Consider the following 22,826-nt stretch of genomic DNA (forward strand, 5'->3'; position numbering starts at 1 on the left):
CACACACACACACACACACACACACACACACACACACACACACACACCCCAAACAAACAAAACTAACCTACATATATACAAAATAAACAGAATTTGAAAACTACTTATGTGAGATACTGGCAACTATAGGAGCAAGACTTAAGAGGCTTCAGTAAAATTGATTGTCTTTAACTACGGACTTCATCTTTTGCAGACTCTATCTATCTACTTATTTATTTATTTATTTATTCATTCATTCATTCATTCATTCATTCATTCATTCATTCATCCATACAGTATTCTGCCAGCGTGCCAGAAGAGAACACCAGATCTCATTATAGATGGCTGTGAGCCACCAAGTGGTTGCTGGGAATTGAGCTCAGGACCTTTGGAAGAACAGCCAGTGTTCTTAATCTCTGAGCCACCTCTCCAGCCCCCTTCATTTTTTGTTAAAGATTTATGTATTTTGTTCATATTAGTGCTCTGTTTTCATGCACACCAGAAGAGGGAATCAGATTTCATTATAGATGGTTGTGAACTACCATGTAGTTGCTGGGAATTGAACTCAGGACATCTGGAAGAGCAGACTTTTAACTGCTGAGCCATCTCTCCAGCCCTGACTAATGACTTCTTTAGGTCTTTAAATACTTAAGGTTTTGCTTTCAATTCTTGGTTTTGAATCTGGTATAAACTGATAGGTATTTTTTCTTTGAAAGTAAATGAAATGTGTCTTGTTCTTTGGGTGAAAAGACATAAACTAAAGCTGTTACTTACAGTTGCCGTTTGTCACGATCTTTAGGTTGATAATAGGGAAGATGGTGAGAAAGAAAATCCTGCTCCTGCATTCTCGTCTAGTACCCGGGTGTCCTGCCCACTGTGTGACCATGACTTTCCTCCCACAAAGATTGAACACCATGCTATGTACTGCAATGGTCTGATGGAGCAGGACACAGGTAAAACTCAACAGGATGGCCTGACTGTGGTGTTGTTATTGACAGGGTTTCTCTGTGTAGCCCTGGCTGGTCTGGAACTCAGAGAGCTCCTTCTGCCTCTGTGTCCTAATCCTGGGGTTAAAGGTGTACAGCACCATACAGAGCTGACAGCAGAACTCTTTAACTTTTTACATGTTGCTTTTGTGACCCTGTATAGTGCAGCATAGGGGAAATGGTTCTTTAAAGATGCTGTTGTTTCCATCTAGTTAGTGTTCCAGCAGGTGCGTGTTCCTCGTCTTCAGAATTTACCTTGTACCAAGTTCCTTGGGAGAAGGTAGAAGGAAAAGCCTTTTCTTTGAATGTTCCATTTGCTTTTACTGTGAACAGCTAAAAAGCCAGTACAGTGCAGTAGACCATACATTTCACCTTCCCTATTTCAGTATTGAGACTTCTGAAGAACTTAAGAAACTTAAGTTCAACAGTGGTCCATTTTTCACTTAAAATGTATGTCTTGTGGTTTAGTTTAGCAGACATTCTTAGAGACAGCTGTTAAAAACATCCCTAATTTCTATTTCTGTCCTGTGTGTGTCTGCTGAGTTACACCGAAACTATTGGGTTACCTTTCTAAGAGTATACTAAAGCCATAGGTTTGATATAGTGAAGTATTGACCAAGAAAAAGGTTTTTGTTAATCAGATCCCTTGATATACCATCCAGAGTCTGCCTTTCTGTCTATGGTTTTACCTTCTAACTCAGTAAGATAGTGTCAGCATGGCTAGCTCTCTGTGAGCAACACAGAAATGACCTGAAAACCCTAGGTACTTGGAAGTGTTGCAACCTTCATGCTGCTTTGTTTTTATAATTTATATGTATTTCAACTTGCAATTGTGTATTTGTGAAGTATTTTTTAAGTTAAAATTGTAAGAGAGGACCACCTGGTTCACCCACAGTGGTGGTACATGAGTTGGCAATTTAGTCATCCATGCTCCTGAAAGGTTCAGGATTGCCCATTCCTAAAGATAATTGGAGCAGCTGGGCATGGTGGCCATGGCTTCTCAGCACTCAGAAGGAAGGAGTTCAAGGGCAGTGTGGTCCGAGGACAGCCAGGGCTCTGTTACACAGAGGGTGGGGGGAAAGGTAACTAGTGTAGACTAGTATTCTGTTGGATTTCTCTGCTTACCACCATGTCATATCTGTCAGAGGTCTCAGGGCAGGTAGGTAAGGGCCTCTGCCACCTAACCTGGTAACCTCCGAATCCCACATGTGGGGCTAGAAGAGGCCACTGAGTGTGCTCCTCTAAGCCTTTCCACCTGCTCCTTTGGGCAGGACATCTCTGCACATGGAGCTCACATTTTCTCAGCTAGACCAGCTTTAGCAAGCTTCACTGATCCTCCTGTCTTCACCCTGGTCAGAGATGGATTTACCTGCATGTGTTGATGCCCAATTTGCTACATGGTACTATGTGCTGGTCTTCAAATACTATGTGCTGCACCAGGTACTTTTAATCACAAGCCATCTCCAGCCCCTGGAACACTTAAAGAAATCGGTGGTAAGCCTTTTATGTGCGTGACTAGATAAGCTGTAAAACAAGGTTTCTGCTACCAACAGGTTTGTGGTCTTACTGGGAAAGGACATTTTTACTCAGGAAAGTAATTACAGTTGTTTAGAGTGAATGTCCCTGCAAAAAGAAGAGAGAGACAAGAGCAGTGAATTGGGATCATGTCCCAGAGACACTGGGGTGTAGCCTGGACCATGAAAGCCTTTTAGGAGATTTTGGAGCAGGGAATTCTCAATGGAACCATCCCAGAGTCTGCTCTGCTTACTCCTGTGTTTTCTTGGGAACTGTTTGGGGATCTAGGTAGGCTGGGGAAGTCAGGAATTATGTGAAACACTTTTCAGTGTGTGTGGCCTTTACTTGGTTCTCAGCAAATCTGATCTCTTAGTTTTCTATCAGTTTACCTATGCCCACATCTTTCTTGTTAGGGATGGAAATTAGTGAATTTTTTTTTCTTTTCTTTTTTTTTTTTTTTTGCTCCTCTCAACATAATTTCTGAATCTTGGAATAGGCTTCTTATACCAGAGAGGGAAAGTTTCCCATTTTGAGAATGGGAATAATCCAAGTAACTGAGCTTGGAGGCCATTTGTCTAATTCCTAGGGAATAAGAGAGTTCTTGTTCTTATTCTGAGAGCAGAGTTAAATACCCAGGTTCTCCCCTCCCTTCTGTGACTCTCTCAATCTGATCCTAGACATGCTTGGTTTGGCTGTGTAACAGGAATAGTAATTAGCATCATTTACATGGAATGTCTGCCATTTATGCCTAGTTACCATGCAGCACAATAACAATTATGCATGTCATTAAAGATGTGTCTGATTAACTTTGCTGTAAGTTTTATTTGATTACAATACTACATTGTGGTTAAGCTGGCTTCTGTGCTCAGTTTATTCAGTGATAAGGCTATCTGATCAAAACCATAAAAAATAGGAAGTTCTTTAAAGGGATTGTTTGTGAAGGATAAGATTCAATACATTGTCCCAGACTATAACAAAAACAGACTGCCTTTGTATTTTCTGGGAAATAATTGAAGATCATTTTTATGTAAACACTTAGGAAAAATAAAGCTTCCTCCTTACTTGCTGAGAAAATATATATTAATACCTATTTTATTCAGATACATTGAATTAACATAAAAACTCAGTACTCTCCTGGAGTGTACATTCTAGTTGTAGAAGGTGTAAACCACAAAAAAGTAAGTGGAAAAAAAAACATGAAAAGTAAGGTGTCAACTGATGAATTTTTAAAATTTATCTTGTGTGGGTGTCCATGTGCACATGTGCTTATGTATGGAAGCTACAGGTTAACCTCAGCTGTTATTCCTTTGGTGCCATCCACTTTGTTTTTTGAGTCAAGGTCTCTCACTGCGATCTGGGGCTTGGTAGGTAAGGCTAGCCTGACTAGCCAGTGAACTCCAGGAATCCTCCTGTCTCTACCTCCCTAGTACTAGGATCACAAGCATACACCATCATGCTCAACTTTTTATGGGTTCTGGGGATTAAACTCATGTTCTCAGGCTTGTTGGCACTTAACTGCCTAAATGGCTTCTCCTGCCTGGTGATAATAATTTAGGGGGGAAAGTACAAAGCACAAGAAGGGAATAGAGAGCAATGATGTGACAATTTAGAATAGTTGTCAGAAAGGTTTCCTTTAAGATGTTGACATTTACCCAGCACTCAGGAAGGCAGAGGCAGGCAGATATCTGCAAGTTCAAGGCCACCTGGTGTACAAAGTAGTCCAGGACAGCCAAGACTATGAGAAACCCTGTCTTGAAAAAAAAGAAAACAAAAAGATGGTGACATTTGGGGCTGGGGAGGTAGCTTAACAGTTAAGAGCATGTGTTGCTCCTGCAGATGACCTTTGATTGATTCCTGGCACCCACATGGTGGCTCATAACCATCTATAGCTCCAGTTCCAGGGGATTCAACACTGCTTGACCTCTGGAATCACAGACATACATTCAGGAAACACTCATTCACATAAAATAAAAAATAATATAAAAAAGAAGGTGGCTTTTGAGTAGAGACCTAAAGGAAGTGAGGGAATTTTAAGGTGAGTAACAAACAGAACTTATAGAATGAACTTCTCTCTAAAAGGGATTTATTGAAATGACTTACGGCTTGTAGTCCAGCTAACCTAACAGTAGCTGGCTGTGAATGGAAAGTCCAGGAATCTAGTATTTTCTCAGTTCACAAGGATGGGTGTCTCAACTGGTCTTCAGTATATGCTGGAGCCTGAAAAAGTAGGCTCTAATGCCAGTGAAGAAGTGGGTGTGCTAGCAAAGTGAGGGCAAGCAGGCAAATAGCAAAAACTTCCTTCTGTCCTTACAGAAGTAGTAGACTCTTGCAGGAGAAGGTATGTCCCAGATTAAAGGATTATCTTCCCTCCTCACGACCCAGATTAAAGGCATGTGTCTTTTTTCCTCAAGATTTGGATCAAAGACCTACCTCATTAGATCCAGACTGGAAGTGGATTCACTCTCTTTAAAGCCTGCAAAAATTCTCCCACATCTGTGCCCTCCATTTCTGGATTGTAGTTCATTCCAGATGTAGTCAAGTTGACAACTCATAGTAGCCACCACAGAAAGAGAATATGTTACCATGCTAGCTAGCTTTATGTCAGCTTGAAAAAACTAAAGTCATTTGGGAAGAGGGAACCTTAGTTGAGAAAATGTTCCCACCAGATTGGGCTGTGGACAAGTTTGTGGTGCATTTTCTTGATTGATGTGGGAGGGCCGGCTCACTGTGAGCAGTGCCAGCTGTCAGCTGGTGGTCCTAGATGCTATAAGAAAGGAGGCCATGGTAAGTAACTCCATGGCCTTTGCACCAGCTCCTGCCACCAGGATCATGCCCTGACTTCCTTCAGTGCTGTGCAACTATAAGCTGAAATAAATCCTTTCCTCCCCAAGTTGCTTCAGGTCATGGTGTCACAGCAATAGAAGCCCTTTCAGACAGTTGGAGACAGGAAGAAACGGTAGCTTCAAAGCGTATAGCTGTAGTATAGCTGGAGTGGAGCAAATGAGAGAGGAAGATAAACAAGAGGCTAGAGACATAATTGGGAAGGGCAGGTGGATAGATCACAGCGCTCATAGCTATGAAAAGGACTTTGACTTTTCCTCTTGAGAGTAATCATTGGAAAGACTTGAGCAAAGACTGAATGTTTAAGCAGAGGATGGCAATTTTAAGAAAAGGGTCACGGAGGTTGCTATAGAATAACCGATTACTAGAATGGGGACAAGGATAGAATGGGAGAACAGAGTTAACATTTTGTGTATCAGTAATATTTGCCAGTTGAGTAATATTTACCTCCTTCAGAATCAGGCTCCTCATCTATAAAATTAGTCCAATGGTAGGATCATGAGAATCTGAGGCATTTTATAATATGCATGGGTAGATAATATAAGGCATTATGCTTAGCATATTTAATAAATAATAGCTGCAATTATAAAGTACTTTTTGTCTGTGTAGTGTTTCTAGGGTCGGTGTTTCTAATAAGTAGACAAGCTGCAGTACAATTATCAGTAAGGGGAAGATGGATATCAAGGCCTAAAAGTCAAAGTGGTAAGAGTAAGTTGAACCGGTAGTGGTGTAGCATGCCTTTAGTCCCAGCCCTTGGGAAGGAGAGACAGGTGGATCTCTTGAGTTCAAAGCCAGCGTGGTCTACATAGAATAATTAGGTTTCCCAGGAAAACCAGGGCTACATAGACCTCAAAAACAAAACAGACAAACAAACAAACAAACAAACAAAAAAGTACATAAGGAATACATAGTAGCAGGGGTTAGGAAGCTATGGGCATTAACTTTACTTTTTGCCTTGGTAGAAGGTTATAACATAAGAGTCATACATGATCCTGCTTAGAGTTCATTTTCTTTTGAGGGATATTTCCAGAAAAATAATGATAAATAGGTGGATGGATTGAAGGAGGTGGAGATCTCTCTTATGCTAATAAAGATAGTAAAGGACTTGGAGATAATAAAGGACTGAGGCTTAAAACAGGCTTGACTTGGGTGCCATCAGCATGAACCAGCAAGGCCTCAGCATCTCTAAGACTATTTCTCAGTTTAGACAAAGTTGGACCTTTTCTGTTTCATATCCCTCTTAGAGACTGAATGTAATTTGTAAAGCTCTCCAGTCATTTTCTGGTATTAGTGTAGTGTTTGTAGTACTCAAGACTCTTCGATTAGCTGTCTTACTATTAGTTCCTATTGTAAAGTGTTAGCAGTTGTGACATGGGATAGGTTTAATAGAAAAAAAAAATGGATTTAGGAGACAGCGTAGAATCGGACACAGGCTGTGGTCTCACAGGGATTGTGGGTTAGCTGGCTGGGAAAGAAGTGCATCTTAGCTGTGACACAAAGAAATCCCTGTGTTGTTTCAGGAAACATGTCATTGGAGTCTTAAAAGGGCACTACTGTAAGATAACGTAAATCGCCTAAAAATATGTTCAGAAAAGAGCAACAATTAAATATGTAGTAAGCTGGGTGCAGTTGCTCACGCCTGTAATCTCAGCACTCAGGGAGGCAGAGGCAGGGGGATCTCTGCGAGTTCGAGGTCAGCGTGGTATGCAGGGTGAGTCAAGGACAGCCAAGGCTACACAGAGAAATCCTGTCTCAAAAAACAAAAATAAACAGACAACAACAACAACAAAAAGAACCAAAACGATGGGCATTGTAGAAGGCAATAGGAGAATGCAACTTGAGCTAATGGATTCCTAACGGGAGAAGTTTTTTCAACTTCAAAAGATATTTCTATGTTTATTTCTCTTCTGTATGTTGTTCTCTCTAGTTACAAGTGTTAAAAATACATTTTAGCCTAGTGTGGAGGCTGAGGCAGGAGGTTTGAAGCCTGGCTGGCCTTGAATCTGTGGCAGTCCTCTCTCAGCTTTTGGAGCACTAGGATAATTGGCTTGTGCCATGTCATAGTTTAAAGTTGGTGTTTGAGTGGTATGTGGAATGATTGTCTGGCCAGGTGTGGTAGTGAGCACATGTAATAGTGGTCCTTGGGAGGTAGAGGCAAGAGGTTCAAGAATTAATAGTCATTCTTGACTACCTAGAGAGGTTGAGCCTGGGCTGCAAGAGGGGGGAAATATATATAATATATACATGTATAATATGTATACATATGTGTGTACTGCAAAATACACAGTTGTCACTACAGCCATAGCCCCTTGGGATGGGAAGCAGCTTTGTTCTTCTCATCTTAATTCAATATGAGGTTCTGTTGTGGTTTTTGTAGATGTTGTTGTAGCTGACCCATTTTGTTGTGGTTATTCCTGCTCACTGCCTTCATGTTGAAGAGCCAGTGTTGGGTGGCTTTTGTTTTTTTTTTTTTTTTTTTTTTTCTTGGAGAGATGTTTTACCTCAGATAGGACACTAACAACAGACCAAAGAAATGATCCTACTCAAGTCTAGTTGGTGAGCCAGGGAGTTTGAGGGTTACTTAGTAGGTACCTGGGTGACTGGTAGGCAGTTGTGTCATGGGACATTCCAGCCTCAGATGGATGACCGCTCACAGTCTTCATCCTTGGTGCTCTCTAACAGTTTCTCCTGGTTCACTGTTATCTAACCTCTGAAGTGCCAGTTAAGTCCTGTACTCCAAGCTTCCCTCCTCCTCCAAGAGAGACCAGCTCCACAGCGGCCAGGCCTCGGGATGGCTCCGAGCTTTTCCTCTGCCAGGTGTGCATCATCCTCCCCATGTGCGTACAAGTGTCAGAACTCTGTGCAGAACAAGGAAAACTTCAGGGTCTGCTCACACTTTCTATGCTAGTGAAGCTGTAGAAATGTGTTAGTCCAAAAAATACCCACTTATCCCTGGCTTAAACTTTTATGTCACCGTTATTTACTAGGAAGAGTAAGGGCCACTGACTGCCACAGTGCAGGTGTGGAGGTCAGAGGACAGCTGGCGCCGCTCCTTCTCCCGCCCACGTGGGTGCTCAGGAGTTACTACCCAGTGGTTCCTCACTGTGGTACCCCTGCCACTTCTACGTTGATTCCCTGACCTTCTGTAAAGACTTTCCCCACTTACTGTTTCTTTTTAATATAGTACGGCTTAGGGCTCTATTTTTTTTTTGATTTAGTGTTTCATTCTTTTTAAATCAGTACATCTTCATTATAGAAAATTTGGGGAAACTTAGAAGTCTGATATGTATTGGTTTGATGTGTATCCTTCTCTTTTTTTCTTTGTTTTTAGTAAGGTTTTAAACAAATTTTATCTAGATCATTTAACTTTATCTTCTTAGAAGTGTGATGAAAGCATATAAACACACCCTCTAACTTAAGCAATTATCAACATAAGGCCAATCTATTTTATATGTCCTCTGACCTCTCACCCTTCTCCACTAAAGCATTTGAAGTGCTTTTCCAGAGTTATTTTCATCTGCAAACATTTCAGTATTCATGTCTAGAAGATAAAGGAGTATTTATAAAAATACAGCCTGTGGTAGTGCACACTTTTAATCCCAGCACTTGAGAGGCAGAAATTCAGCCTAGTCTAAAGAGTTTTAGGTCAGCCAAGGTGACATAATGAGAACTTTTCTCAAAAAACCCAGCAACAACAACAAACCCAGCTACATTTGCAATTTGCTGTTATTGTTATCACCGGCGTACCAGTCATCCAGGATCCAAACAGAGGTCACGCATTAGATTGGGTTGACATCTCTTTTAAGTGTCTTTTAAATTCTCTTACTCCCTCCTTTTTCCAGTGTACTTCATTTGTTAAGTAAAGTTAATTGTGTTTTAGAACATCCTCCCTGGGATCAGTTCAAGGTCAATCTCATGCGTAGTGAACTTAAGGCCATCTTGGGATGTATGAGACCGTGATTCCAAACAAAAAAAGTGATATTTTTTATCACTGTATTTTGCTAATTGTATTTTAATCTTTCTTTGTTCGAGAGTATGCTTTCTGAAAACTGTTAATTGGATTTGAGGCTTGGTCAGATTTACCTCAGGTGTTTTTGTTTCCTTTCAAGTATGTTTCGTAGGTGATATTGTGAATCTCATATTGAATTAAGGTTTGAAGCACAGAACTGTCTGGTTGTCTCTTGATGGTGTTAAGATGAACTGGTACTTGCCGGTGGTGGTGCATGCCTTAAATTCCAGCCCTTGGGAGGCAGAGGCAGTCGGACCTCTGTGAGTTTGAGGCCAGTCTGCTCTATATAGCTGGTTCTAGGACAGCCAGGGCTGTACAGAGAACCCCTGTCTCAGAAAACAAAAAAAATGGAATAGTTCTGATAGTAGTGCTTAAGTAATGGCCTTGGAGTGTATCATCCTCCAGAGGAGTAATTTGCAAACTTGAGACCTCTAAGCTTTTAAAATGTGCTCATTGCTAAAATGGACCCAGTGATGTCTGGTTTTCTTTTTTGTTTGTTTTGTTTTGTTTTCTGGTTATAAGGACTTACATTTTAGGAACTAGCAACATAATTATGTGCTTTGAGTTAGAAGTTATCAATAAAATAAAATTATTGAGGTTAGCATCTGAGAGAACAAGAATTATTAATTAAATGAGAGTCGTCTGGTGAGAAAAATCACTTTGTGAATGAATGTGGATCTTGTGGTAGATTCTGGGCTCCAACTCAGGTCTTCAGGATTGTTGGCAGGCCCCTTTATCCACAGAGCTGTCTCTCCTCTCCCTTCCCCCTTTCTTCCCTTTCCCCTTCCCTTCTTCCTTCCCCCTTTCTCTCCCTCCCCCCCTTCTCTGTCTCTCTCTTCTTTCTTTCTTTGAGGTAGACTTTCTCATTGGGACCCAGAACAGGTTGGCTGGTCAGCAAGCCTCAGAGCTCCTTTTGTCTCTGTCTCTCCATCCTTGAGATAACAAAAGCTTGCCACCATAGCCTGTTTTTACATGGGTACCAGGATCACACTCGGGTCTTTAGGCTTGTGTTGCAAGTACTTTTAACTGCAACCAAATTGAAATTTATTCAATTCCTGGTATAACCCGGATTGTACAAGCTGAAGATTCAAGTAATTCACAGGATAGGTTATTTCATGAACTAGTAACTTTTCTAAATTTTCTATGTTAAGTGTAAGGAAGGCATGTTTTGAAGAGACATCTTTAGCTTTTGTTATGGCAAAAATTAGAAAAACACTTGATTATATAACCTGTAAGATCATTAAGAGGGACTATGATTTTATAAGCAGATACCTTTTGATGTGAGACAAATATTTACATCACCTGTGCTAAAACCAATTTATACCTATACAAGTTGGAGGTGGTCCTCATACAGTGGAAGATACCAGCTATGTTCACTGTGCTTACTGTCCTCACTTACAAACTAGAACCCTGAAGACTGTAAAGATGGTACTTACAAAGCTACTCGCCTTTACTGCATTTCGTAGAGTACTTTATTGGAATATGTCTTGTACCAGATAGACTTGTGGTAGAGCAGGTGTATGTTTTTGATTGCTTCAAGTACAAGTGGAACACAGAAACCTTCCTTGGAATGAACTAGATTTTTAAATCTCATGGGTTGGCAGTGAACAGGGAATGTCTTCTGGGTGGCAGTTTTGGTCACAAGTGTTATTTTCAGGGTTAGAAAGGTTGTGGTTTCCCAGCCAGTGGACTTCTTCTCTGCAGAACAGTTTTTAACTGCTGCTTCTTATTAATGTTGTCCTTTTTTTTTTTCTTTCTTTCTTTCTTTTTTTTTTTGGAAATGGGGAAGTGTTGACTCGGAGACAAAGAGAGGCCAAGAACAAACGTGACGGTTGGAGAGCTACACAGTCTGCCCTGGACACCAGCAAGTAAGTAGACACGCTGCCTTCCTCAGATTCTCTTCTAACACACCATCGCTTGGATCAAGTGAAGAGACTAGTATATGCCCCTCTATTTCTTCGGTTGCCCAGCCTGTCTTGTTGTTTGAAAGCCTGAATTTCTTTTTCTTATGGATAGTTTATTTCAGTGTTCGTCGTCCATCTGTTCCTTTTCAGTACATTAAAAATGGTTCTGCTTCTGCATTGTTCTTCATTTCTGTTTTCTTTGAGCTTGTAAATTGGTGTGGTGCTATGGGGAAGTAGTGAACATTTTGCAGTGTCATGATCTAGAAGGTGAGTTGCAAGAGGTTGAGCAATAAAGTAGACTTCCTTGGGATGTGGGTTGTAGCTTGGCTAAGAGAGCACATTCGGAGGAAGGGGTCGGGTATAGACACTGCCTCCTAAAAACAAGGCCAACAGTGCGGTAGAACAGTGAGTTACGTTCCTACAGTGAGCACATGCTACCCAGATGGTAGCATTCTGCCCTAAGTTAGAGACCCAGTTGATAGAGTTACAGTTATTTGGTGTTGTAGGCAGTATCATTTCTATCTATTGATTTTTCACTTGCTTGAGTACTTACAACGTGAAGCAAATTGGCAATTGAAGTGACCAGACAGTGACACAGTGTTCCAGATATTTCCACTTCACAGATGTCTAGCCAGACCTCCTCAGCACACAACTAATCAGCTTAGTGTATGCACTCTGTCCCCTGTTGATGCTCTTGGTCAATGGGACAGCAGAGATGTACTGTGCAAATGCAACTGAGCTTCTCTTAGCTGTTTGAGGAGCTCAGTGGCAGAACAGGCATTTTTGGGGGGCAGTAAGTTTATTTGTTCACTTTATATCCTGAATGCAGCTCCCTTCCCTCCCTCCACTAAAACTTTATTTTCATTAAAATATAATTACATAATTTCTCCCTCTCTTTCCTTCTTCTAACCTCTCCCATGTCCCCTTTCGTTGCTTCTCAAACTCATGTCCTCTTTTCTCTATTAGTGTGCATGTAAGCATACTAACATAGTACACACACAAATACAACCTGCTGAGTATGTTTGAGTGATACTTTCATGTATATGATGTCTGAGCTGACCACTGGTATTAGACAGCCAGTTAGGGGGCTTACCCTGGGAGAGATTACATCTTCATCTCTCAGTGGTCACTAGTTATTTAGTTCTTTGTCTGGAGGCCTCGGACTCTGAGATTTCCCCTTCCCACTTTAACATGTCTGGTGTCATATTTTTGAGATATCATCAATGTAGCTTCTAGGAGACGTATTGTCAGAGCAAACGTCTTTCCTCTGGCTCTTAAAATCTTTCTGCCCCTCTTCCACTTGAGCCTTAGGTTCAGGAGTTTTATTGTAGATATATTCTTTGGGGCTGGGCTCCCACAACTCAGATCTTCCCGGTATTTTACTAGTTGTGATTTTCTGTAGTGATCTCCATTTTAAACACTAACGTGTACAAACTTTAAGCTTGTACATATTAATGGACACCCATATAATGCTTGACTTGTGTACATTGTGTAATGTTTAACTCATGTTAAACATCTGTTCATCATTTCTTCATGGTAAAAACATTAAAAACCCTTTCTCTAGCATGTTAAAATGTAATCACCCTGCTACATGGTGGTAAACCAGAACTCTCCCTACTCCTATCCAGCTGTAACTGAATAACAACTAACAGCCTTTTCCTGTTCTTCCTTCTCTGTGATCTTTAGTGTAGACCTTCCTCTTGGACTGTGTCCCTCACATTGCTGCAGCTTGTCTTAACATCTCTGTGTTTGTGGACAAGCTTTTAAGGTGCAGACACTTGTTTTCATTTTCATTTCATTTTCATTCAGCATCTACGAAGCTGTGTGTGAGATAGCTGACAGTATCAGCTAGATAATGAGCACCTGATAGCATATGTCAGCCCTCGTTGTAGGGACTCCACCACTTTGGAGTAGTGGAGGGGCAGCATTCGTTTTCTCTCTTCTGCCCCACCCCTTCAAGGACTGGGATTTGAGTCCATACCTTGTCTTACTAAGCAAGCAGTTAACAACCAAACTATACCCTCAGCCTCTTTTCATTTTCTTTCTTTTTTCCAAATAAAGGTAAATTATGTATAACTAAGTCATGTAGCCAACAGTAACAAAGTCAAACTCTGCCTGACTTTAAATGTCCAGGCCTTCCTTAGTGCTGCCATGTCTCATATAGTAGGTTAGTTCAAAGGTTTTAGACTATGAGTTCTAAATCATGACTAGCTTCAAATACACTTTATTACTCAAAATAGGAGCAATTATAGTCAGTGCATTTTTGCTGATGAAAAATGTTTATTCCTATAGTATAAAAATAACACTTCAGGATTTGGGGAACTTTAGAAGATATCTCTATTCTCTTCCCCCTCCCAACTCCCAGATACTCAATGCATTGTGTGTGGAGGTCAGCGGACAACTGGTAGGAGTTGATTCTCTCTTCTGTCATATGAGTTCCAGGGATTGAACTCAGGTCATCAGGCTTTGTGACCTGTACCTTTTACCCACTGAGCCAGCTCACTGACTTCTGTATTTCTGCATATGCTGGTTATAGAGTATTTTCCTTCAAAAAAGGTTGTCATGATGCTTCAGAAATGGTGGGTCATTAGTAGGAGGTCAGATAAATAAATGAAGCAGAATTTCGTAGCCCAGTTTGTTCAGCTTTTGAAGTGTTTGTTGCACAGTGTGTGGTCTGCTGCCGTAAAGGTAAATGTGGGCTCTTTCCGGTAACCAGTGCTGGCTGCAGGCGTCCCAGGTCGCAGCACTGCATCTCATTAATCTGCTGAGCGCGAAATCTCAGACAGAATGATCTCCCTGCATTCAGAAGCTACAGCAGACTACCAAAGAGTCACCATGACCTTGTTTTGCTAAAACTTGGCTTTGGGAAATGCTTTGGAACCATTGGTCTAGCCACTGAGCTGGTCATCACTCATTGTCATGTGCAACTGACTTTGTTACATGTTACGGTCTTCATGTTTTGTTGGGAGCCGAAATGGTTTGCTGGGGGCTGGAGAGATGGATTAGTTAGCTGTTAATAGCACTGTCTGCTCTTCCAGAGGTCCTGAGTTCAATTTCCAGCAACCACTCAGTGGCTCACAACCATCAGGCATATATATGCAGAGTACTGTATAAATAATGAATAAATAAATCGTTTAAAAAAAAAAGAAATGGTTTGTTGTTTTATAGAGTAAGAAGAGTGATGATTCAGAACAACTAACTTTTTTTCCCCCGACTCGGTTATGAGGCACTTATCAAACTTAATTTGGCTTCAAATGCTTCAACAACTTACATGGTTCATATTTAGTTCTTTGGCAACTTGTTGAGTCAAATAAGAGAGTCAGCTTCAGTGAGTGCTCTCTATTGCTTATTGTCAGCTTCCTGCGGCCGGCCACTAACTTCCTTACCTTCAAGGCTCTTGTCTTCTTTCAGACCACTTTAAACCACCATGGCACTACGTACTCCTTATCAGTTTCTGTTGATGTTGCAAAGTGCTGTTTTACCAAATTAAAAAACTGTTTAGGCTAGAGAGATAGCTCAGAGGTTAAGAGCACTGGCTGCTCTTCCAGAGGTCCTGAGTTCAATTCCCAGCAACCACATGGTGGCTCACAACCATCTATAATGAAATCTGGTGCCCTCTTCCGGCGTGCAGGTGTACATGCAAACCCACATTGTATATATAATAAATAAATAAATCTTTTTTAAAAACTGTTCAAATTTGCGTTTTGTTTCATATTTCCATCTTATAAAGTAAATATAAACAGCAAATAATATGTCATTACCAAAAACCATAAAGTGGAAAATGTACATTAAAATGATGTACATAGCACAGCAACATTTAGTTAAAGTATTTGACTATCAAATGACAAATTTCAGCACTGCAGAAAAAATTACTTTTGTCCTAATCTAGTACTAAGAATTAGTAATGCTTTTGCATTAATTGAACACATACTAATTTAACTTCTCTCATCTATTTTTGTTAATTTAATGTCCTTTAAAGAAAATCTTCCACAGAGCTGTTTGTTTTTTGTTTGTTTGTTTGTTTGTTTTTACCATAGTTCCTGAGTAGTAATGGTCAGAAAAGGAAGCTTAAGATAGCGTGTTTCAGCAAGTTTACGTTGAGTCTGCTGTGAGTTTTGATACTAATGAGCTGTAAGCAGCTTGGGGCTGAAGAACTGAGGCGTTATGTGGAAAGGTGCTGGCCACAGAGAAGGTAGTTAACAAGCGTTCTTCACCAGCTCCTATAGCTGTGTTCTCATCGATACTTTCTCCAGATGATTTTGTCATAACAAGATGAAAATAACTACGTTATATGCAAAAGCTTCTGGCAGAGCCACATGTTTTAGTAACTTCGTAGTTCATGTGTCAGGTTATAGAGTTAAGGGAGTTAGCATATAGACAGATTTGATTTACTATCAAACAAATTCATCCACTATGATAAAACTGTCATTATTGATTTAATGCTTTCAGTGCTCCCTTTTCTGTCGAAATTTTAACCTGCCTTTAAAGAAATGATGACACTTAATTTCAGAAGGGTTTGACAGACTGTTTATGTCTGAGGAGCCATCAGAATTGTTTGAGATAGTTAGAAGAGCTGATTTCATTACCTTCCCACTGCTGCAACAGCAGGGTACGAGGAAACAGCGGGGAAACTGCTAATCACTTAGTCCATGGGATTGGCATAGGCTTAGTTTTATTGGTGATCCCACTGAGTGAATCTGCATTGGTTGACAAGTCTCCTCTGCAGACATTTTTGAGATATAAAAAGACAATTTGAAACATTCCAAGAGCCCAGAGGCAAAAACAAATCTTAAAATTGCCTCTCCACCCCCCTCCCCATCTTCTGATTACCCAGGAAGGAAAAGTGTTATCTGTGTAAGTCCCTGGTCCCGCTTGGAGAGTACCAGAGTCATGTAGAGGCCTGTCTCCAGCTTGCAAGGGTGAATGGAGGAGACGGGACTGAAGAAAGTAGGAGGCCAGGAGTGTGTGCAGCTGTGGAGGGCAAGCAGCAGCAGCGACTAAGGAAGTCAAAGGTATGTGTGCCAGGTTTGAGGAAAAGCCACAGTTCCATTCTGGCCTTCCCCTTCCCTCACCCTCCTTCCCTCTTTAATGTTTATCTTGATATAAGGTTTGTGCTTGTAAAAGTGAGGTTTGTGTGTATATGTGTATGCATAGTTGGATTATATGGATGGAGGCCAGAGGTCAGACTTGGGCGTTATTCCTCGGGAGTCATCCACCTATTTTGAGACAGGATCTCTTGCTGGATTTAGGGCTTGTAGATCAAGCATACCATCTGAAACACCTCTACTCAGATCCAAGACTATGGAAGTTATTAATTGCTATGCTTTTTACAGGACATATAAACTTTTTTACTCTGATAGAAACATAATGGTTTAATTATGGAAACCATAACTTTTAATATTATCTTACCATCCAAGTAACCATGCAAATGTCAGGTGCCCAACTTATCTTTTGGGACAAGATCTCTCACCCAACCTGGTGTTCACTGACCAGCTAGACTGGCTGGCCAGTTAGCTCTGGGAATCTGCCTCTATCTATTCCCACCCTCATGCTAGGGCTATAGCTCTTTGGGATCATGCCAGCTTTTTTACGTTTGTCTTGGGATCCAAACTCAGGCCCTGATTTTGCACAGCAGTCATTTTTGTGGCAGCCAGCTCCAAATTAGTATATCTTTTGGTTGTGTTCTGTGAGGATGTTTGATTTTAAAAATTGTTATTTGAGTTGCTGATGTGAGTTATCTAAAAAATTAGTAATAAATTTTGGCTTGGGATTAAGGCAGAAATTTCTAACAATTTCTGAAAGGGCCCTAAACACATACCTGCCAATTTGTAGTATGCATTTATGTGAAGCAGTGTTCTCAGCACTGATGATAATAAAATATCAGCCAACTCTGAGAAGCATTAAAGATGCTCTGCTTCTCGCAGTACCAAATATTCCTCTAGGATTTAATTCTTATGTAAAAATAAACAAGTATGGGCGAGAGGTTTGGCTTAGAAGGTATAATGATTGCCTAGCATGAATGAAGCCCTTGCACTATATAACACTGAGCATGGTGATGCACACTTTCAATTTTAGCACTTGGGAGGTAGAAACAGGAGAGGATCAGAAGCTCAGCATTCCCAGCTATGTACCAAGTTCAAGGCCAAGTTGGGTTACAGGAGACCCTATCTCAAAAACCAAAACAACAAAAACTAAACCATACCACAGACATACCTATTTCATTAGTATGCACATTTGCTTTTATATTTCAAAGACTTGCTCTTCAGTAATTCTCATTATGATTTACTGTCAGTGAATGTTTGACTTCATTGATTTTATATACATATATACCCAAAGTCATGTAAAAGTTCCTCAGATGAGAAGGGTCCCAAGTGGCATAAGAAGCCGTGCTATATTGGCAAACATCTCTGGCTTTCTCTTTAGACTTGTAAAACATTCCTGTGAGCTGGGTGTAATTGAGCATGCCCTAAGGAAGCAGGAGGAGGATCACAAGTGTGAGGCCATCCTAATCTACATAGCACCTCTAAGCCCTGCCTCCTTATTAATGTTGTGTCATATAGAGGTATGCTAGTCACTTAACCATTATCTTATTATTATTTTTTAAAGATTTATTTATTTATTATATATACAATGTTGTGTTTTGCATGTACACCTGTACGCCAAAGAGGGCATCAGATTTCATTATAGATGGTTATGAGCCACCATGTAGTTGCTAGGAATTGAATTCAGGACCTCTGGAAGAGCAGCCAATGCTCTTAACCTCTGTGCCATCTCTCCAGCCCCATTATCTTATTATTGACATTTAGATTTCTTTTTTCCCTAATCTTTCTGTATTTCTAAGACTGTTTAGGCAAGCTCCTGTAATCCCAGCACTCAGGAGGTGTGAGAATTTGAGGACCAGTCCTGGGTATATAGTGAGTTTAGACAAACTTGAGCTAGGTAGTGAGACCCTATCTAAAAAATAAAACTACAGCACTCCAATAAAACAATAAAAACAAACCAGAATGACAACAATTTAAAAATGAGGAAAAATACCATTAATGTCTTTGAACTACCAGTTATTTCCTGAAGTGTAAGTGAACATTTCAACATCTTTTGAAATATTACATCAAATTGCTTTTCAGAAAATGTAGGGAATTCATGTCCCCACTACTAGGAACACTTGTGAAATAAGCTCTGAATTTCTTCCGTGTCTAGGTTTTAGAAACTGCAGGGTGTGGTTCCTGGTCTGTAGAGAAATGGATCTGAAGTGGTTTCTGAACTTTGTGATGAGAGATGAGGAAGAGAAAGTCTTGGTTTAGTGGCCAAGAAGTAACAGTGTGTTCAAGAACTTTTAGTGTACTGAACTTAGACACAGTAGGGCAGGGAAACCAAGCCACCCTCTGCCATGCTGGAAGGAAGTGACATCTGAATCAGATGATATAAAAACTTTATTTCTCTGGGTGTGGTGGTGCTCGTCTGTAATCCTAGCATTCTGGGAGGCAGAGGCAGGGAGATCTCTGAGCTCAAGACCAGCCTGGTCTGCAGAATGAGACCAGGATAGCCAGGGCTACACAGAGAAACCCTGTCTTGAGCCTCCCCCCCCCCCACCAAAAAAAATTATGCATATGGGTGTTTTACACAATGTATGTTTCTCTATACCACATGTGTACTTGATGCCCATGGACTTCAAAAGAGGGCATCAGACCCCCTGAAACTGGAATTTTAGGCAGTTGTGAGCCCTATTGTGGATGATGGGACTTGAACCGGGGTTCTGTGGAAGAGCGACTAGTGCTCTACATTAAGCCACCAGTTTATCTTAACATTGCTACCTGTAGAGTTGCCTTGAAACTGCTTTTCTTCCTTCCTTCCTTCCTTCCTTCCTTCCTTCCTTCCTTCCTTCCTTCCTTCCTTCCTTTCGTCTGTTTTTGTTTTTAAAAATCTCAAATTTAACATATAGAACAAAAACTGTTTTATTTTAGATTTACTTTTATTAATTTTAGCTATGTCTGTATGAGAGCATGTGTATGAGTGCAGTGCCCTAGGAGGCCAGAGGCTAGAGGCCTAAAACCCCTGGAACTGGAATTACAGCCAGTTGTGAGCTGCCATGTGGGTGTTGGAAATTGATCTCCAGTCCTCTGGAAGAGCAGCATGTCCTTAACCACCAAACGATCCCTTAGCCCAGAGGCTCTCCTGCAATGTCATTTGTGGACTGATTTTATTTGATGCTGAAATCATCCTTGAGTTTCTTTCTATTTCTCTTTTTCCTTCATTCTTTCCTTCATTCTTATTGGGTCTCCCTGTGTAGTGTTGACTGGTTTGGATCTTTCTATGTAGCCCAGGTTGCCCTTGAACTTAGAGATGTACCTGCTTCTGCATGCTGAATACTGGGGTTAAAGGTGTGCACCACCACGCCTGGACAGTTGTGTTTCTGATACGCTTTGCTCTTCATTACAGTTTGCTGTTTTTCTCATTTACTCTCATTTGTTACAAAGCAAAAGACTAACCTAGTCTCAGCTCTGTCACACATTTCTCTTCTGGGAAAGATTTGATCTGTCCTAAGTCAGTTTTGTTTTAAATTTTCCCATAATGTAATCCTTCTTGTCCATTTCTCTCTATTGCAGGGAAAAGGCCACAGTCAAGGCCGACTCCTCAGCCTCTTGGAACAGTCTGAGCACAAGACCACAGGTGAGGAGGACTCCAAGACCAGTTTTCAGGGTTTCTGTCTAAGCCTTCCCGTGACTAAAGCAGCTGCTGACCTTCAGCTCACTGTTGGGGACAGAGGAGTGAATTTTTTGGAGTCAGTCAGCCTTTGAGATTTACTCTAGATCATCCCTTCCTAAGGAAGGGTGGGGAGATAGCCTGTCTTTCCTCGTGGTGTGGCCAATGTGATGCTTTGTGAGGCCTAGAGTAAGGGCTCCAGACTGCAGAAAGTAACACTTGCCACAAAGTGGATCTTCAAAGGACAGTCATGGTGATCAGACATGCAGCTGTTGCTGCCTCTTCTGGATGTTTGCAGTCCATTCGTGTGCTACCTGTAGCCTCGTGTCTCAACTTCACTCCTAAGGACTTGTAGGAATTGATTCCTTTTTGCGTCTCTAGCAGTTAGGGAACATTAAAGTAGATTCATCAACAACATAAATAAAAATAACCTTAGAGATTGCAAGGATTGTATCTAGTAACTCCCTGAACATATTCCCTGGCTTTTGATGGGTGTGAGGTGCTGTCCTTACCATTGTTCCTGTTAGTTGCTATTGTTAAGATTTACCAAGTGCAAATGGAATAGTAACTTTTTGTTTATTGTCTAGTTATAATAGTTTATTGCCACCAAGCAAATCTGTTTTGCTTTGTGATGACTGTAAAATGAGCCTGTGTTATATCCTGCTTCTAGACCACCAGGTTGTGACTCTATTGGGTGACAGACTTCTTCCTCTGGCAGTCCTTGCTGCCTGAGTCTAGATCTGAAGTAGATGTAGTCAGAAATGACTCATTCATAAGTGCTCACCTGCAGCTGAGCCTTTTGGATGCTAATGCCCACATTCCACTGGTCTAAGGATTGGAGAAGTGAGCTACTTGAATAGGCCTGATGAGAAGCGCCAGACAGCACTAACACCCGACTGCTAATGTTAGTGCTTTTATCTCTCCAGGCATGGAGAAAACCCCCAACTCTTCAGAAGCAAGACCCGTCAGGTAAGATGAGGTGTGCCCTGAAGTAGAGCCAGCGTGCAACTCTGTGTAGGGTGATAGCTAAACTGCTAAGGTGGAGAGCACTGTGAGCTAATGCGGTTCCCTAACTCCATGATCCTCCTCGAGCCGGCCTGAGCATTGGGTGGGTAGCTGTGTTAATGTTAAAGTAAGCAGAGTCATGTGTTACTTCTTTTCCATTTCCATCCAAACCGGAATTCTAGCAGGTTCTGGGCAGTTTGGGAATTTGGATCTCACTGCACAGTTTCTTCATGTCTCCATGGCTTTAGGTACATGAGTTACTCAGTACACTTATCTGTGGAAGCCGTTGTACTTACACGGCTAGGATATTTGAGAAACTGTTTGTACTAATATAATGTAAAGCCCCCGCTATAGTGCATGATAGCTCATACTTGGTGCTTAGCAGGTTAATATTGAAGCCATGCATGGCGGGACACAGTAATTCCAGTACACATGAGGCAGAGGTGAATTGATCTCTGAGTTCATGGCCAGCTGGGTCTACATAGAGAACTTGGTTTTCAACTAAAGGCTGGGAGCTGGAGAGATGGCTCAGTGGTGAAGAGCACTTGGATGCTCTTCCACAGGACGCAGGCTCAATTCTCAGCATCCCCAGAACACACACAATATATGTATCTCACTTGAGTTTCTCTTTCTGTCTAGGATGCCCTCACCAGAGATGGAAGAGGCCGGCTGCAGCAGAGAGATGCAGAGTCCCCGCTCACAGCTAAGCTTAACTGAGTCTCCCATCAAGTCTTTTGTTCCTGTTTCAGAAGCTACAAATTGTTTAGTGGACTTTAAAGACCAGTTCACTTTCCGGTCGCGGACCAAATCAGGCCGAGGAAGAAGGAGAAAATCTTAAATTTCTTGGGATTGGTGGTTGACCAGAACCATTATTGTTGGGTTGGTCATGTTCATTAATCATAGTGGTCTCTAGTTTGTGGTGAGAGTTTGGCCCTGCTGTTTTCACCACCAGCACCCATTCAGCATCCTGGTTTTCATGTTTTATAAGATCTATTCAGACAACTATGAATAGTATTCTGTTTTACAAAGTCTGTTTGAATTTTCATATACTTAAAATTTAAATATATTTATCTATCTTTGTATAAAATCTTATTTCAATAAATGGAGTTATTGGTTTTTTTTTTTAATTCTGTCATACGATTTGGGGTGGAGATATTTTAATTGAAAGAGGTAGTTTTTCACTTGCAAGCTCTGTGTTCCTGAGTGAATTTCATTCCTAATCTTTGACATACTAAGCCAGGCAGTGGTGGCACATGCTTTTGATCCCAGCACTCTGGAGGTAGAGACAAGTGGATCTCTGAATTGAGGCTGGCCTGGTCTACAGAGTGAGTTCCAGAACGCCAAGGCTACAGAGAGAAACCCTGTCTTGAAAAACCAACCAACCAACCAACCAATCTTTGACATACTATTCATGATCATTTAAATTGCATTGTCCAGTTCTGAACATTGACTGAACCCAGCGTCAATGGATGTGCCAAAGGTACCAAGTCCTACTACTTTCATTCAGTGTAAATTCATCTTGCTGTACTCACCCAGTTAAGGATTTTCAGTGAGGACCTATGACCTTATAGAAATGTGACCTGCCATTCTTCCCCTAGAATTGTAAGGTGAACATCCTTGTATTAGTTTCTATGCATTTTTTTTTTCTTCAAAGTAGATTTGCCAGTGGATGTAGCAGGCAGAGTTATCGGTTTAAACCAGAAGTGTCTCCTTTGATGCCGAGGGCCGTGTGGCGGCAGCAGCTCTGGTGTGGGGGCAGCACTAGAGCAGTGCGCACTCTCTAGTGTTCCCGCTTGCACAGTACGGAGCAGCCACGTGGCTTACCTGTGTTGCCCCGGTGGTCTCCAAGGGAGAGACCCAGGTAGCAGAGTAACTACCCAAGGAAGC

The 22,826-nt window shown here is 41.2% G+C and overlaps 1 protein-coding gene across 3 annotated transcripts in view; it reads left to right on the forward strand.

Annotated features, from left to right (window-relative positions):
* Uimc1 (ubiquitin interaction motif containing 1) overlaps positions 1-22,037 on the forward strand; it is a 74,808-nt gene extending 52,771 nt beyond the window's left edge. For all 3 annotated transcript variants that reach the window (XM_055595823.1, XM_055595822.1, XM_055595821.1), the window contains exons 10-15: positions 779-932; positions 11,120-11,198; positions 16,069-16,246; positions 19,838-19,901; positions 20,861-20,903; positions 21,579-22,037. In XM_055595823.1, coding sequence (XP_055451798.1) covers positions 779-932; positions 11,120-11,198; positions 16,069-16,246; positions 19,838-19,901; positions 20,861-20,903; positions 21,579-21,777 — 717 coding nt within the window. In that variant the 3' untranslated portion in view covers positions 21,778-22,037. The remainder of the gene's footprint in view (positions 1-778; positions 933-11,119; positions 11,199-16,068; positions 16,247-19,837; positions 19,902-20,860; positions 20,904-21,578) is intronic.
* The last annotated feature ends 789 nt before the right edge of the window (positions 22,038-22,826 follow it).

Source organism: Psammomys obesus, unplaced genomic scaffold (genome assembly GCF_907164565.1).
Source record: "Psammomys obesus unplaced genomic scaffold, mPsaObe1.curated_primary_1811, whole genome shotgun sequence".
In the NCBI taxonomy this organism is placed as follows: domain Eukaryota; kingdom Metazoa; phylum Chordata; class Mammalia; order Rodentia; family Muridae; genus Psammomys; species Psammomys obesus.